Source organism: Siphateles boraxobius, unplaced genomic scaffold, assembly GCF_051911475.1.
Source record: "Siphateles boraxobius isolate OS27281-9 unplaced genomic scaffold, OSU_SipBor_1 103, whole genome shotgun sequence".
Classification (NCBI taxonomy): domain Eukaryota; kingdom Metazoa; phylum Chordata; class Actinopteri; order Cypriniformes; family Leuciscidae; genus Siphateles; species Siphateles boraxobius.
This window is the reverse complement of record NW_027508704.1, coordinates 1,935,001-1,952,747: the sequence shown is the minus strand read 5'-3', so window position 1 is coordinate 1,952,747 and position 17,747 is coordinate 1,935,001. Positions and strand designations below refer to the sequence as shown.

At 39.3% G+C, this 17,747-nt stretch overlaps 1 protein-coding gene across 1 annotated transcript in view; it reads right to left on the bottom strand.

Annotated features, from left to right (window-relative positions):
* rab26 (RAB26, member RAS oncogene family) overlaps window positions 1-17,747 on the bottom strand; it is a 102,331-nt gene that overhangs the window by 59,175 nt on the left and 25,409 nt on the right. Inside the window, exon 3 of the mRNA XM_077246102.1 lies at window positions 3,574-3,615. Coding sequence (XP_077102217.1) covers window positions 3,574-3,615 — 42 coding nt within the window. The remainder of the gene's footprint in view (window positions 1-3,573; window positions 3,616-17,747) is intronic.

The following is a 17,747-nucleotide window of genomic DNA, read 5'->3' as shown; positions in this document are numbered from 1 at the left end:
CCAATCCACAAATACACGTAAGAGATCCACACACACGCAAACCAATCCACAAATACACGCGAGAGATCCACACACACGCAAACCAATCCACAAATGCACGTGAGAGATCCACACACACGCAAACCGATCCACAAATGCACGTAAGAGATCCACACACACGCAAACCAATCCACAAATGCACGTGAGAGATCCACACACACGCAAACCGATCCACAAATGCACGTGAGAGATCCACACACACGCAAACCGATCCACAAATGCACGTGAGAGATCCACACACACGCAAACCAATCCACAAATGCACGTAAGAGATCCACACACACGCAAACCGATCCACAAATGCACGTGAGAGATCCACACACACGCAAACCAATCCACAAATGCACGTGAGAGATCCACACACACGCAAACCGATCCACAAATGCACGTGAGAGATCCACACACACGCAAACCAATCCACAAATACACGTAAGAGATCCACACACACGCAAACCAATCCACAAATACACGCGAGAGATCCACACACACGCAAACCGATCCACAAATGCACGCGAGAGATCCACACACACGCAAACCAATCCACAAATGCACGCGAGAGATCCACACACACGCAAACCGATCCACAAATGCACGCGAGAGATCCACACACACGCAAACGAATCCATAAATGCACGTGAGAGATCCACACACACGAAAACCGATCCACATATGCACGTGAGAGATCCACACACACGCAAACCAATCCACAAATGCACGTGAGAGATCCACACACACGCAAACCGATCCACAAATGCACGCGAGAGATCCACACACACGCAAACCAATCAACAAATGCACGCGAGAGATCCACACACACGCAAACCAATCCACAAATGCACGTGAGAGATCCACACACACGCAAACCAATCCACAAATGCACGTGAGAGATCCACACACACGCAAACCGATCCACAAATGCACGCGAGAGATCCACACACACGCAAACCGATCCACAAATGCACGCGAGAGATCCACACACACGCAAACCAATCCACAAATGCACGCGAGAGATCCACACACACGCAAACCGATCCACAAATGCACGCGAGAGATCCACACACACGCAAACCGATCCACAAATGCACGCGAGAGATCCACACACACGCAAACCGATCCACAAATGCACGCGAGAGATCCACACACACGCAAACCGATCCACAAATGCACGCGAGAGATCCACACACACGCAAACCGATCCACAAATGCACGCGAGAGATCCACACACACGCAAACCAATCCACAAATGCACGTGAGAGATCCACACACACGCAAACCGATCCACAAATGCACGTGAGAGATCCACACACACGCAAACCAATCCACAAATGCACGCGAGAGATCCACACACACGCAAACCGATCCACAAATGCACGCGAGAGATCCACACACACGCAAACCAATCCACAAATGCACGTGAGAGATCCACACACACGCAAACCGATCCACAAATGCACGCGAGAGATCCACACACACGCAAACCGATCCACAAATGCACGCGAGAGATCCACACACACGCAAACCGATCCACAAATGCACGCGAGAGATCCACACACACGCAAACCGATCCACAAATGCACGCGAGAGATCCACACACACGCAAACCGATCCACAAATGCACGCGAGAGATCCACACACACGCAAACCGATCCACAAATGCACGCGAGAGATCCACACACACGCAAACCGATCCACAAATGCACGTGAGAGATCCACACACACGCAAACCGATCCACAAATGCACGTGAGAGATCCACACACACGCAAACCGATCCACAAATGCACGTGAGAGATCCACACACACGCAAACCAATCCACAAATGCACGTGAGAGATCCACACACACGCAAACCAATCCACAAATGCACGCGAGAGATCCACACACACGCAAACCAATCCACAAATGCACGTGAGAGATCCACACACACGCAAACCGATCCACAAATGCACGTGAGAGATCCACACACACGCAAACCAATCCACAAATGCACGTGAGAGATCCACACACACGCAAACCGATCCACAAATGCACGTGAGAGATCCACACACACGCAAACCGATCCACAAATGCACGCGAGAGATCCACACACACGCAAACCGATCCACAAATGCACGTGAGAGATCCACACACACGCAAACCAATCCACAAATGCACGTGAGAGATCCACACACACGCAAACCAATCCACAAATGCACGCGAGAGATCCACACACACGCAAACCGATCCACAAATGCACGTAAGAGATCCACACACACGCAAACCGATCCACAAATGCACGCGAGAGATCCACACACACGCAAACCGATCCACAAATGCACGTGAGAGATCCAAACACACGCAAACCAATCCACAAATGCACGCGAGAGATCCACACACACGCAAACCAATCCACAAATGCACGCGAGAGATCCACACACACGCAAACCAATCCACAAATGCACGCGAGAGATCCACACACACGCAAACCGATCCACAAATGCACGTGAGAGATCCACACACACGCAAACCAATCCACAAATGCACGCGAGAGATCCACACACACGCAAACCGATCCACAAATGCACGCGAGAGATCCACACACACGCAAACCAATCCACAAATGCACGCGAGAGATCCACACACACGCAAACCGATCCACAAATACACGTGAGAGATCCACACACACGCAAACCAATCCACAAATGCACGCGAGAGATCCACACACACGCAAACCAATCCACAAATGCACGCGAGAGATCCACACACACGCAAACCGATCCACAAATGCACGTGAGAGATCCACACACACGCAAACCAATCCACAAATGCACGTGAGAGATCCACACACACGCAAACCAATCCACAAATGCACGCGAGAGATCCACACACACGCAAACCGATCCACAAATGCACGTAAGAGATCCACACACACGCAAACCGATCCACAAATGCACGCGAGAGATCCACACACACGCAAACCGATCCACAAATGCACGTGAGAGATCCAAACACACGCAAACCAATCCACAAATGCACGCGAGAGATCCACACACACGCAAACCAATCCACAAATGCACGCGAGAGATCCACACACACGCAAACCAATCCACAAATGCACGCGAGAGATCCACACACACGCAAACCAATCCACAAATGCACGCGAGAGATCCACACACACGCAAACCGATCCACAAATGCACGTGAGAGATCCACACACACGCAAACCAATCCACAAATGCACGCGAGAGATCCACACACACGCAAACCAATCCACAAATGCACGCAAGCAGGGTCCGAAATTAACTTTTTGGGGACTGGTAGATGAAAAAATCCACCAGCCAAGCATATTTTTTACCGGCCAAAATAATATACAGTCTTTTTGTGTCACATATACATTAATTTCAGTACATTTAATTGAGATAAGGTATTATGTTGAATGAATAAGAGTACATAGAAGTCAAAACAGAGCAACAAATAGTTCTGGTTTGTCGTAAAGCTGTAAACCAACTGGCATCTTGAGATATGATTAATAAGTTGCATGTGAGAGAGGATGCTCACCTGGAGTTTAACCCTCACACCGTCAATGTTCAGCACTTTATTCTGCAATAAAAGAGAGAGAAAGAAAGGAAAGGTCAGTCTGGCAAGTCATGGATTTGAACAGTTGTCCCATTATCGTTTAACTCTGGATCACTGTTATCAAATCTCCAGGGATGCTACTGTCACACAGTCCAAAAATATTAAATAAATACTTTCCAAAAGTCCAATAACAAGTCTTTACGGTAACAGTTTTTTTCGATGCATATGATCTACTGTAGCCAATTACAGTTAGTGTTCCTTTAAAACTTTTACACCCATGTTTTACAACCCAATTTGGGTTGTTTTCAACCCAAGGGCTGGGTAAATACAGGTGAAACTCGAAAAATTTGAATATCGTGCAACAGTTCATGTATTTCAGTTATTCAAATTAAAAGGTGAAACTAATATATTTAGTCTATATAACTATATACATATAAATGATTATACTTTTCAGAGGGCCGACATTTCTGTATTTAAAATCCTTTTTTTTTATTGATTTCATGTAATATTCAAATTTTTTGAGATTTTGAATTTGGGGTTTTCATAAGCTGTAAGCCATAATCATCAAAATTACAACATTAGCACGATATTCTAATTTTTCGAGTTTCACCTGTAGGACAGAACACATGTTGGGTTAATTTTACCCAGCATAATGGGTTGATTCATTTTTACTATGCTAGCTTTTTTTCTTTCTTTTTTTACTTCATGAATGTTTACGGAATAATTTAAATCTTCTAAACTTTTTCAAAAAAAATAATCCACACAACCACTGGTTTCCATGCTGATTCCTTTATTTATCATATTTCACAGTATATGTTTTATAGTTTTTAATGCATATTGCATACATTTAAGCTCATTTAACAAATATTACAAGTAAAAACTAAACATTTTTGTCCCGTTTCCACCGTAACGGCACTGGATCTCGTGCCGGAGCTTGTGTCGTGTTCAGCGGAGGAAGTCTAACTTCAGACGCTGCCCTGCGTTTCACTCGCAGCCGAAATATGATGTTACTCCATAACCTGTCCATAAACTATCAGTGTACAATTCTGAGAACATATTTTAACTTTCCAAGCATTTCTATTCTGTATCTTATTTTTAATAAAATCATAAAATTTTACTCAATGCAGCAAGTGTTTCCATTACGCAAAAAAGACCAAAGCCTGCAATAAATAACTTAACTGTTATTTCTGAATCAGGATCTGGGCAACAAAGACTAAACAAACACTGGGTTGTTACGTCTGACCCAGGATCTGGGTTACACAAAAACTACCCAAACACTGGGTTGTTACGTCTGACCCAGGATCTGGGTAACACAAAAACTACCCAAACACTGGGTTGTTACGTCTGGACCAGGATCTGGGTAACAAAGACTAAACAAACACTGGGTTGTTATGTCTGACCCAGGATCTGGGTTACACAAAAACTACCCAAACACTGGGTTGTTACATCTGACCCAGGATCTGGGTAACACAAAAACTACCCAATCACTAGGTTGTTGCATCTGACCCAGGATCTGGGTTACACAAAAACTACCCAAACACTGGGTTGTTACGTCTGTACCAGGATCTGGGTTACACAAAAACTACCCAAAATTTGGGTTGTTACGTCTGACCCCGGATCTGGGTAACACAAAAACTACCCAAACACTGGGTTGTTACGTCTGAACCAGGATCTGGGTTACACAAAAACTACCTAAACACTGGGTTGTTACATCTGAACCAGGATCTGGGTTACAAAAAAACTACCCAAACATTGGGTTATTACGTCTGACCCGTGATCTGGGTTACATAAAAACTACCCAAACACTGGGTTGGTACATCTGACCCAGGATCTGGGTAACAGAAAAACTACCCAAACACTGGGAAAAAAAATGACCCAAAAGGCTCAACCCAGGATCTCTCAGTAGAAAATGAGTTTTTCACAGACTTTTAGTTTAGATGTTCTCAGGACACAGTGCAAATGACCCAAATAATCAATAATAAAATTGTTTCTTTATTATTTTAAAGATCAGTGTATCAGTTGTTGCAGCTTTGATGAGAATTATTAGAATTTTTTTAATTTCATTATAGCATCTCATATTATTAACGGTGTTGAAAAACCTGTGGAAAATTGTCCCCATGATGCGTTTCCTCTCGTCATGCATTGATCGTGAAAAGGTCTTTTTGCAGGCCTCCTGAGAGCTGATCTTGATCTAACTGCATATAGAGTTGATCCACACATTCTGAGTGTGTTATACGCTCTCATTACACTGTCACACATAATGATGAGTGAGAAAACCAGACCATTTACACACATACATACACACACACACACACACACATTTACTTAGCTATCTAAATGGGGACATAGACGTAATGGTTTTCATACTGTACAAACTGTATATTCTGTCCCCTTACACTAACCCGACCCGTAAACCTACCCATCACACACACACACAAACACACACATACACACACACACACTAACCCGACCCGTAAACCTACCCATCACACACACACACAAACACACACATACACACACACACACACTAACCCGACCCCTAAACCTACCCATCACACACTCACACAAACACACACATACACACACACACACACTAACCCGACCCCTAAACCTACCCATCACACACACACACACACAAACTATCCCTACCCCTAAACCTACCCATTACACACACAGACTAAACGACCCCTAAACCTACCCATCACACACACACACACAGACTAACCGACCCCTAAACCTACCCATCACACACACACACACACACAGACTAACCGACCCCTAAACCTACCCATCACACACACACACACAGACTAACCCGACCCCTAAACCTACCCATCACACACACACACACTAACCCGACCCCTAAACCTACCTATCACACACACACACACACAGACACACTAACCCGACCCCTAAACCTACCCATCACACACACACACACTAACCCGACCCCTAAACGTACCCATCACACACACACACACTAACCCGACCCCTAAACCTACCCATCACACACACAAACTAACCCGACCCCTAAACCTACCCATCACACACACACACACACTAACCCGACTCATAAACGTACCCATCACACACACAGTGGGGCAGTCATGGCCTAATGGTAACAGAGTTGGACTGGTGACTCAAAGGTTGCTGGTTCGATTCCAGTACCGGCAGGAATATGACTGAGGTGTCCTTGAGCAAGGCATCTAACCCCCAATCGCTCCCCGGGCGCCACTCAAGGCTGCCCGCTGCTCCGGGTGTGTGTATCCACGTTTGCAGTGTGTGTGTGTTCACTACTCACTACTCTGCTCCTAATGTGTGTGCACTTACTTGGATGGGTTAAATGCAGAGGTCAAATTCCAAGTATGGGTTACTATACTTGGCCATCACGTGTCACTTTCACTTCACTTTTCACACACACTAACCTGACCCCTAAACCCACCCTTCACACACACAGACACACACAGACACACACACACACACGCACACAGACTAACCGACCCCTAAACCCACCCTTCACACACACACACACACACACACACACACAGACTAACTGACCCCTAAACCTACCCATCACACACACTAACCCGACCCCTAAACCTACCCATCACACACACACACACTAACTCGACCCCTAAACCTACCCATCACACACACACACACACACACACACACACACACACACACTAAATTGACCCCTAAACTTACCCATCTCACACACAAACACACACACACTAAATTGACCCCTAAACGTACCCATCACACAAAACTTTCTGCATTTTTAAATTTAAAAAAAAACTTTAATTACTTTTTTTTTTAGACCAGATTTACAAATGAGGATGTCCCTAAATTTTGTCCGGTTTTGGTCTCTTCTGGGTACAAATTAAGTTAAGTTACACACTCATGCGCACACGCACACACACACAGACACACACACACACACACACACACACATTCACACACAGTCCTTTATTTTCAGCAGTTTGCTGACTCTGAGATCAAGGCTAATAAAGTCATGGTCAGTCTGTGTTATTTATCTGGTGTATTTTCTGCATCTTCCTTCATTGCAGCTGCTGACGAACACACACTGTCATCTTCAGTGCCGAGGACAAACTCCAGGCATCAAACCGGCTTCATCACAAGTTTCCCGAAAAAGCTCCTCCTCTGCTAACAGCGGGACAGCGTGACGCGGGTCAGTTCTGCTGTCGATGTGTTCGGTGCGATGCATCATAATAACCCAGCTGTCACACTGAGCACAAACTCACATCATACAGCAACAAGCCAATCCTGCAGGAGCAGCACGAGGGAAGCAAGACGCCACACATTACCGTGATTTTACCGTGGTAAGAGGTGTTATGAGGAACAATGCAAAGTATGCTTTAAAATGGTGCAACAGCAATATGATGCACAACACTAGTGTTCAATATATCATATCACATTGAACATATAGTATTAATGACAACCTTTGTTGCACCGATTTTAAAATTGTGGCCAATGTGATATGACAATTTTATGTTATGCTCAAAAATAATGTATTTAAATGCTCAAGAAACATTTATGATTATTATCAATGTTGAAAGTACGTTTTTTTTTCCAGGATTATTTGATGAATAGAAAGTTCAAAAGAACAGTGTTTATTTGAAATAGAATCTTTTGTAACAGTATAAATGTCTTTACTGTTACTTTTGATCAACTTAATGCATCCTTGCTAAATAAAAGTATTAATTTCTATAATTTCTTTCCAAAAAAAAAAAAAAAGGTACTGACCCCAAACTTTTGAACGGTATAGTGTTTAATATCAAAAGTAATTAAAAATTAAATTTTTAATTGAATTTGGGGAAAGTATTTGTTGTGTTAAGCTATTTCAATTACTTTTGTTTGTTAAATTTATTGCAAACAGCTGAAAGTCTGTAAATTGTGCCAATAAACCTGATTTGCAATGGGGGGGATAATCGAATAATATAGATTAGAGGATGGATACACGACCTGAGCCCGACGGTACACGGGCCGGGCCGGGTTCGGACAGATATTTAGAAATTATGTTCGGGTTCGGGTCGGGCTCGGTCACATCAGCGCGATATGCCATTGAACATTTTACATTTAAAACCGCTTATTATGTTGGTAGCCAATGTGCCTGATGCTTTCACGTGATGCAAACGTTCGTTTTTGTGATTAAAATACATGTAAAATATTACCATAACATCTGTCTTCCTGTGTGCGGAAATTTGTTTATGTAGCCGTGACAACGAAACACGTGCATGCACGCCCGCGTTAAGTGCGCTTGTTTCTCCGTGCGCGCTGATGCTCTCATCCTGCTGACATTTCCGAATGTCTTCCTACAGTTGCTTAATAAAAGCAGGCTTTCCACACAAACAAACGCGCGGCACATGTGTCATTAGTATGAGAAAAAAAATGGGATTTTAACTGTCGGTCTCGGGTCGGGCTCGGACATAAATATCTTTATGCCTGTCGGGCTCGGGTCGGGTTCGGTTACTGCTCTGTCGGACGCGGGCCGGGCTCGGACAAAAAAATTCGGCCCGATCCGCACTCTAATATAGATTTCAAATATAGGCCTACATATTGACCGATACTGATTATTTAAAAGATATATACAGGTCAAACTCGAAAAATTAGAATATCGTGCTAAAGTTGTAATTTTGATGATTATTGCTTACAGCTTATGAAAACCCCAAATTCAAAATCTCAGAAAATTAGAATATTACATGAAATCAATAAAAAAAGGATTTCAAATACAGAAATATGAGCCCTCTGAAAAGTATAATCATGCATATGTACATAGTTATAAATACTAAATATATTAGTTTCACCTTTTAATTTGAATTACTGAAATACATGAACTGTTGAACGATATTCAAATTTTTCGAGTTTCACCTGTATTTTGCAATGGCCTCAAACCCGGATCAACCAATGAGAACGCAGAGTCAGAAACTCATTATTTATTGTGCTATACTGTAAATAAACTTGCCTTGCCTAGTAAAGGTGAAGGGAAAAATAATATTATATAATTTTTTTTAAAGAAATTAATACTTATAATCAGCAAGGATGCATAAATTGATCACAATTGACAGTAAAGACATTTATAATGTTACAAATATTTTATTTAAAATAAATGCTGTTCTTTTGCACTTTCTATTCATCAAAAATAATAATCAGAAATGTTGTGTGTGTGTGTGTGTGTATCTGTATAGTAGCACTTTGTCAGTAAATTTTGCCAATATACCTGATTTGCAATGGGGGGTGAATAATTTCGATTACAACTGTAAAGTGGGTCTACATATTGACCGATGCTGATTAAAAAAAAAAATGTTTGCAATGGCCTCAAACCCGGATCAACCAATTAGATCACTACAGCTTTAGTGAAGGTGGAGGTGAGGATCACTGCATTCCCTGAAGTTGCTGATACTGTCAGCTCAAGGTGTGCACTGTTAACACAGCCGGATCAGGAACAGGTCCCGAGACACTTGTTAGTTCGTGTCATAAACAGAGGATAGTGGAGATATCATGAACACCTACACTTCTTCCCAGATCCGGCCAGAAGAGAAGCTTATGCAACGGCCCGATTCTGAATCCACTTGTCATCACCTTCGCATATGGACGCGGCCAAAGCCTCGTGTAAACGAGCCACTTTTAGACTTGAAGTGTGATTAAACCACCAGACCCACATTATAAACAGTCTCCAGAGAAAATCTGCAAACAGGAGCTGATTTCATTTCCGCTCATTTCAATTTTGAATATTCATTAGCATTATTATTAGACCCAAAGCAGAGCACAAGTGTATGCTTTTACAGACTTGCATTAGGAAACACTAGCCAGATGAACATGATTAAATCACAATGCTTGGTCTGTCAGTCAGAGTCTGTAGGGAATGGTTTAGTCTGGTCAGTTTCAGGTGATTTTACATTCAGTACTGACAACTACATCAGCTGCCATTGTAAGGCTCATGTTTTTAATAATAGTTTTGCCTCTATCCATCATAATACAGGTTTGATTGATTGGTGAAATGAGAGCCATTATAACTAAACATCACCATGAGACCAGACTGATAGAAACAGTGAAAGTGAGCAGAGGATGATACTGTACATTGATGGATTAATACTTGTATTATTTACTTTTGCACTGTTTATCAGATTTACCCATCTTGAAGAGCACACAAAAGCAAAACGAACAGTGGTTGGTCGCTATACATGTCAGTCACAGTCATTTCATGTTAGCGAGTATAAACTGCAAAGTGCACCAAAAAAGCATCGTTTGCCAACTAATTCTGTCGTTCCCAACATAGTTGAGTGTTTTCTGAAATCGTAGTTCCTAAAACAGTCACAAACGGCATTGCAAAGCTGTGTTGGAACCCACAGTTGACACTTCAAACATCTGTAAATAAAGCAAAACAACGGATAATAAAAGAGCAAAGTAATCTTCAAATGCCACGTTACAGCAAAAATATGACATTAATTTGATCTCAAACTGATTAATAAGCAGAAGACACCAAAACAACATCAACATGAGAGATGTTCTGAAGCACAACACAAAATATGCTTTATCATTAATCAATTATGGATGCAATAATATTCTGGATGTTGTAATAAAATTATAAATATTTTATGTCTAAAAACCAATAAATGGCCAATATTAAAATGATTTAGGCCTACTATTTTGTCTCAATAATTGTCATTATATATATATACACACAGTACTGTGCAAAAGGCATGTTAGTATTTTCTGGAGGAAAAATACATGGTTTTAAGCCAGTAATTTATATATTTTGCTGTATTGTGTCAGTAGGAAATATAGTTTACATTTCTAAACATTCCTTTTGTAATAATCCAGTGAGATATTTGTATGCACAAGGAGTCTGACAACATTATTTTTGTAATGTAAAGCCAAACAACGGATAACAAAAGAGTGAAGTAATCTTTATATATACAGCAAAAAATATACAAATATAAATAAATATATATATATATATATATCGGCCATTGTCTTTGCATACATGTTCCCTGTCTGGATTTTGTTCCCATTCCCTGTATATATTATCTTTTAGGCAAAATATTAGGTCACAACCATTTTAAAATTGGGCATTTTTTGTTTATAAAACAAAATTTGTTCATAAAATATAAAATTTGGTTATACATTTGTTATTTTTTATATAAATTAAATAGGCCAACCATTTTGTCTTAATTATTTATATCTAATATAAAAATGAAAACGACACAAGCCTAGTATTTTAGTTAAGCAGAGTTACGTCCTCGTCCGGGACACAGGAAGCTCCGTCAAACTAACCCTCATATAAACGATTAATGTCACCGAATAATATTCAATAGTCCATTAGCACAATAAAGTTCATCTTTTGCAGAAAGGTGATTAAATCCATTAAATGAAGAAGGCCTTGATAATGTAGGTAAATGCTCCACATATAATGAGAATAAGTGTGTTAAGGGTAAAGGATTCATCGATTCACTCAGGGATAAAAAGCTTATATAATCAGTAATGCACCAGATTACACTGTAAAAAATACTCCAATTTGAAGACTTACATTTTTAAGTATAATCAACTGACTAAACTGACTATGTTTTACTCATATTTTCAGGTCATTTAAATGATATCGAACTGACCTAATAAATGCAGTTGAATCTCATATAACTAACTTTGAAGTAATGGAAAAAAAACATGTTGCCATAACTTTTTGCAAATTTTTAAGTATAATAAAATTGGCTGTACAAATCATTTCAGCTCATTTAAAATATATTAAATTGACTTTTAAATGTTGATTCTCATATTACTTCAAGAATTTAAGAAATTTCTACGTCATTTTTTAATTAGACCTAATATATATATATATATATATTATTGTTGGGCGATATGCTCCATTTTCATATCGTCCTATCATCAGCCTGTGAGATCGGCGATACATGATATTATCGTTAGGGGGCGGGGCTTACTTATTTGATTATTAACTCATTAATTTGCTTGTTTTATTACTTCATTTTATAAGAGAGTATTTTTCTATTTTGCTAGCAAAGGTGGAGTGTTTATTACTAGGCTACATCAGGTTATTTCCCGTTATATAGTGAGGTAAAAAAAGATCCTAATCATTTTTGTATCTGACTCGAGTATTTCAACATGTCAGCGGGAAATTTACGGACACACATTATCCTCTCATGCCGTTACAGATGCAGCATTTTGACTGTACTTCTGCACGAGATGAAAACACGTTTTAATAATTTCTAAGGTCAAGAAAGAGTCGAAGTTTGCGATATATGTCCTCCCACCAGTGCTCTCTCTGTATGGGTGCACTTCACATATGCGCACTTCTATAAGCCCAAAAACGCGGTTAATGTGTTTTAAATGCCGGGAGAAATCAGAGTAAGGGGCAGAAATCTGGATGAGTCGATCGGTTTATACTTAAACTTATGACTTGACTCCGATAAAGGAAAACAGGTTAATGCGTTTACATGACAACATGCATTATCAGTTTATTCAGCATAATCGGGTTAAGAACGTGCATGTAAACGCACTCATTCTCTGAAAGTGAAAGTAGAAACGGACTGAGCTTTCAGTATCTGTCGCTGCATTAACGCCGCGTTCTCTCAGAGACGACGATGGATATAACGGTATAGCGACTATCTTAATTTACTGGCTTAATATTTCTCTTGTGGACCTAGCCTATATGATGACAGTAAAAAAGTTATTATTAACAAGAATATTTCTTGTTAAACTAGTGTTTGAAGCTGCTTTTGATTTTCACAGATGGCAGAGTTGGGCTTTGTTCGTGAACTAAAGACTGGCCTATATAATTTTAGTGATATTATTATTATTAATATTTAGTAATTTTAATTGTTTTTAGTGTTATTAGTGTCATTAAACTTTTTGTTAATGTGCTATGGAAACAAAATACTGACAAACAACAATGCCGTTTTCATCTTGGATCTGTATAAGATATGCGTCTGTTAAAATAAGCACTCTTGACAATTTGTGAATGGATCACCTTGCAATTCAATTTTGATGTGGGATGTAGGCCTAGTTTTTATTCTGTTTTTAAAACATTTTCTTAGAGTCCTCATACGCGCGTGTCGGTGTTGTCGCAAGTGTTCGGCTGTGCGGTGATGTCGTTATGACTTTAGGCAATGCAACTTAATTGTAGTTCCTAATATTAATTTAATAACAATACTAGCTCTATAATAATAATACTACTAATAATAATTGAATACGTTCATGGTAAAACGAGGCAATTATCGTATTGATATCGTCAAAGGCATCTGCCATCGGCAAAATCTCAGACTATCGTTGATACACGATACTATCGTCTATCGGCACAACCCTAATATATATATATACACTGTAAAAAAATTATCATGATTTTAACGGTAAAAGACTGTAAAAATGCTACAGTGCAAAACCATTAATTGGTTAACAGAAAGTTTCCTTACTATATACGGTAAATAACTGTGATAGATCTAATGGTAAATTTAATGTAATTTTACTGTAAAATACAGTTAAATTTACAGTTTTTGAAAGTGAAAGACCACTCATTGACATTCCCACAATTCCCTGCGTGACACTTCACATTTGAAGTATTTTTGTTGAAATAACTATGTTTCTTCATAGTTTTCTTATTTTTTTTCTAATCAGTTATGTACATTAGGGTTTTATGTTACATTTTAATGTTGTTAAATTAATGTTTATTGCATTTTTAAAATTTCATGTGTGATTTACCATGATGGTGTTTAATGTTTATGTGAATGACACTGTGCAGCTTCTATATATTAGTATTAACTTTCCTGTGGAAGAGGAACTTGTGATGAGCTTTGATTTATCATGTGATTCTTATCACTGCTGTGATGATTATTGGTTTTCAGTGTATTACAATGGTACAAAACAGAAATTAATGCTTCAATAGGTCCGTAAATTAACATTATATTAGGTAATAAAATACGGTTTATTACTGTAAATTTTAAAAATTGTAAGTTAAGTCTGTAAAACCAATAACATTGCTACTGTACTTTTGACGGTAAAGTTCTGGCAACAACAGCTGCCGTTTTTTTCCCGTAAAAATTACGGTTTTATTTTTTACAGTATATATATATATATATATATATATATATATACACACTGTAAAATCTAACACTGTCAAACTAAACGAAATGAGTTCATTTAACTTTTTTTATACAGTTAATTTCACTTAAAGCTACAATATGTATTTTTTTCACCGCTAGGGGTCGCTAACCTCTTACAATAACCAAGGCGTAGGTTGATGATGCATAAGCGGAATTATGGAACTGGTCGTCATGCCGATGGATCTAATAATGTTTATGGATGAGTGAATACATTGATGTTTTTATCATGACTGTGATATGAAGGGCGCCAGTGCTAATGAGAGACAGATCTCAGCGCCACACGCTTGTAAGGAAACGCAGTGTGTTTCACTTGGTCTACACTATCTCACCAAACTGCATTTGAGTGTGTTGAAAGTTATAATGTTATTCTATGTGTTAGTTTGTTGTCTGTATGAAACTAGCAGTAAGCTAGATCAACATTGGAATAACACACTGATCATATTCTAACATTTCATCATGTTGAGCTATATAACATTGATTAGTTTTATGTACATTTGCTCACCTGTCTAATAAAGTACATGCAAGAGTGGCGTCTCTGTCGATTCGAAGTTAGCCGCGGACGCTAGCTCTCGGCATCTCGAAAACGCCACGCTGATATTGATCCTCGTTTTAGTTCTCCTTTTGTCCTAAATTCTGCTTGCCATGATCCATAATGTTTGAACGGAACAACAACAGCGTGAGCGTGCCGCTAGACGTAACGCAGTTGTCCACGTCTGTCACCATGGTTACTATGGCAGTATGAGCGGAAACCAGGGATAACGCGGATATTACGTCATTGACAGGCGACAAGTGAACATGGACGAGCCATTATTTAAAACTGGAATTCCTCTCAAATTTAAAATCTTTGGGAACTTTCGGGATATTGTAAGTACACAACTGCAGGAAATACATAACACTGTGGAAGTGATTTTTGGATATTTTATTACATATTGCACCTTTAATAAAAAATGTGATATTAACTCAAAACCTGCAATACATAAGCAGAACTTATGAACCTATTTGTTATTTTAGCTCTTATGATTAATTTAATCTAGTAATATTTATGGTTGAAAATAAAAATAGCAAAAGTAAATTAGAAACCAGTGGGTGGGTGTACACCAGGTTTAATTTCTTTTAAATGATCATTTTCAAAAAATATGCATTTTCAATGCAATTACTTTTGCACAAGGCCTATATATAGTAGGTCTAATTGAAGAATTCCCGTATTCCTCACACATGCAGTGATGTGCAAAGATCAACGCGTCACTGACACTGACATTAAGCCACAGGACGCAGATTCTCTGCTTTAATTAGCGTCCGATCACCAGGAGACAGACACATATACACTATTAATGCAGCTCTGCTTCAGCCGCTCAGATAAACTATCCCTATACGCACATATCTCACTCTAGCTTATTCAGGAGAATCTAGGTGATGATTCTCACATCACTTTGAAGCAAAAACTCTATTAGTCTTGTGGACACATATTTAGTATGTGTTTTGTGGCCTTATTTCAGAATTTTTTTTTTTTTTTTAATAACCATGCATAAACATTATTTTCTCAAAAATACAAACATGTACATACATGTTGCTCATGTAAGACTGGAAAAACTTGAAGGACTTTAAGAGAGGGCCACTCTCTGAGAAAACAAAGGAAATTAACATTTGATCTCCCCCTCATGCACTATTGAGACGAAGGTCTCGCCTCCCTCATCCTAATCTACATTTCTGTCCCCCATTCTTCATCCTGGCAGAGATCTCCCAAACTCACACAAGAATCTAAATGGTTTAATGTGAATGATTATAATCTAGTTTTATACATATTTGGTATTATTTGAAATGTCTCGGTACGACTGGTAAAAATGTCTCATTCCCAAAGAAGTAAACCCAAAAGGTAATAAAGTTCTTAGGAAGTTAAGAAATATCTTCCACACCCTCCAATACTGGAGGATGTGTCTTTGAGTTAACACTTTCTGACCATTTGACTGAATGCTAATTTTCCACTGCTAGCAAATGGTGACTTACAGGTAAATTTCCACCGTGAATGATGTTTAGATTTGAAATGAGGTCTGGGTATATAATGAAACGCAGCGAGAGCTCAGGGCCTTTTCTATATCTGAGATCGGCCCGTGAGGCTGAGAGTTGCGAGTCAGATGAAACGAGTTAATACATAAGATAAAATGTATTGCATTTAACCAAAAATACTTTGCCACGTGAAAAGACAGTAACACGCAAAGACCTTCACCGCTAATTCGAATACCGCCATTGGATCGAGTTAGACGGCCCTACACTCACATATTATGGTAGCCCTGTTTGTGCTAATAGAGTGTAATGACAACTTTGCCATTAATATGTTTATAAGCAACTGAAAAAAGCACAAATGTCAGAGCATGTCAAAACATCTCAAGTACCCCAAAAACACCTAAAGGGACTGTTTTCCTCATTTTTTGCTCTTTATTATTATTTTAGTATCATTAACTATCATATTTGTTCATTATAGTTTATATTTTAGTTAAAGTATATATATATATTAGTTAAAGTTTAGTGAAATATGTCTCTAGGTTTTATTAATTTTTATTTCAGTTTTAGTTTTATTTATTTCAGTACATCAGGTTAAAGTGCTCCTATTATGATGCAAGTTTGCATGCAAAAAACACATTAATTTTCTCATAATACATATAATACAGCTCATCAGTGTCTGAAACGGTTCGATGAAGGAGTCAATCTCTCTAAGCCCCGCCTCTCTGAGAGCTGCTCTGCTGTGATTGGTCAGAAAGCAAACACTCATTATCATATCTGAATCTCAGCTGAACAACACGAACCAAACTCTTCCAGTCTCAGCTAAACTACAGTGTTTGAGGGCGGAGCTAAGACACGCAGTTCAGCCAATCAAGACCAGAGGTGGGCATTTTGCAAATTGGGTAATATCTGAAAAGCTATAATAACCCTGACATGCAGCTCCCCATCTCTCTCTGAAGAGCTGAGTGGGTTTAAATCGGTTTAAGCCAGTATTAATAACAACATTAGGGGAAAAAAATCTACAAG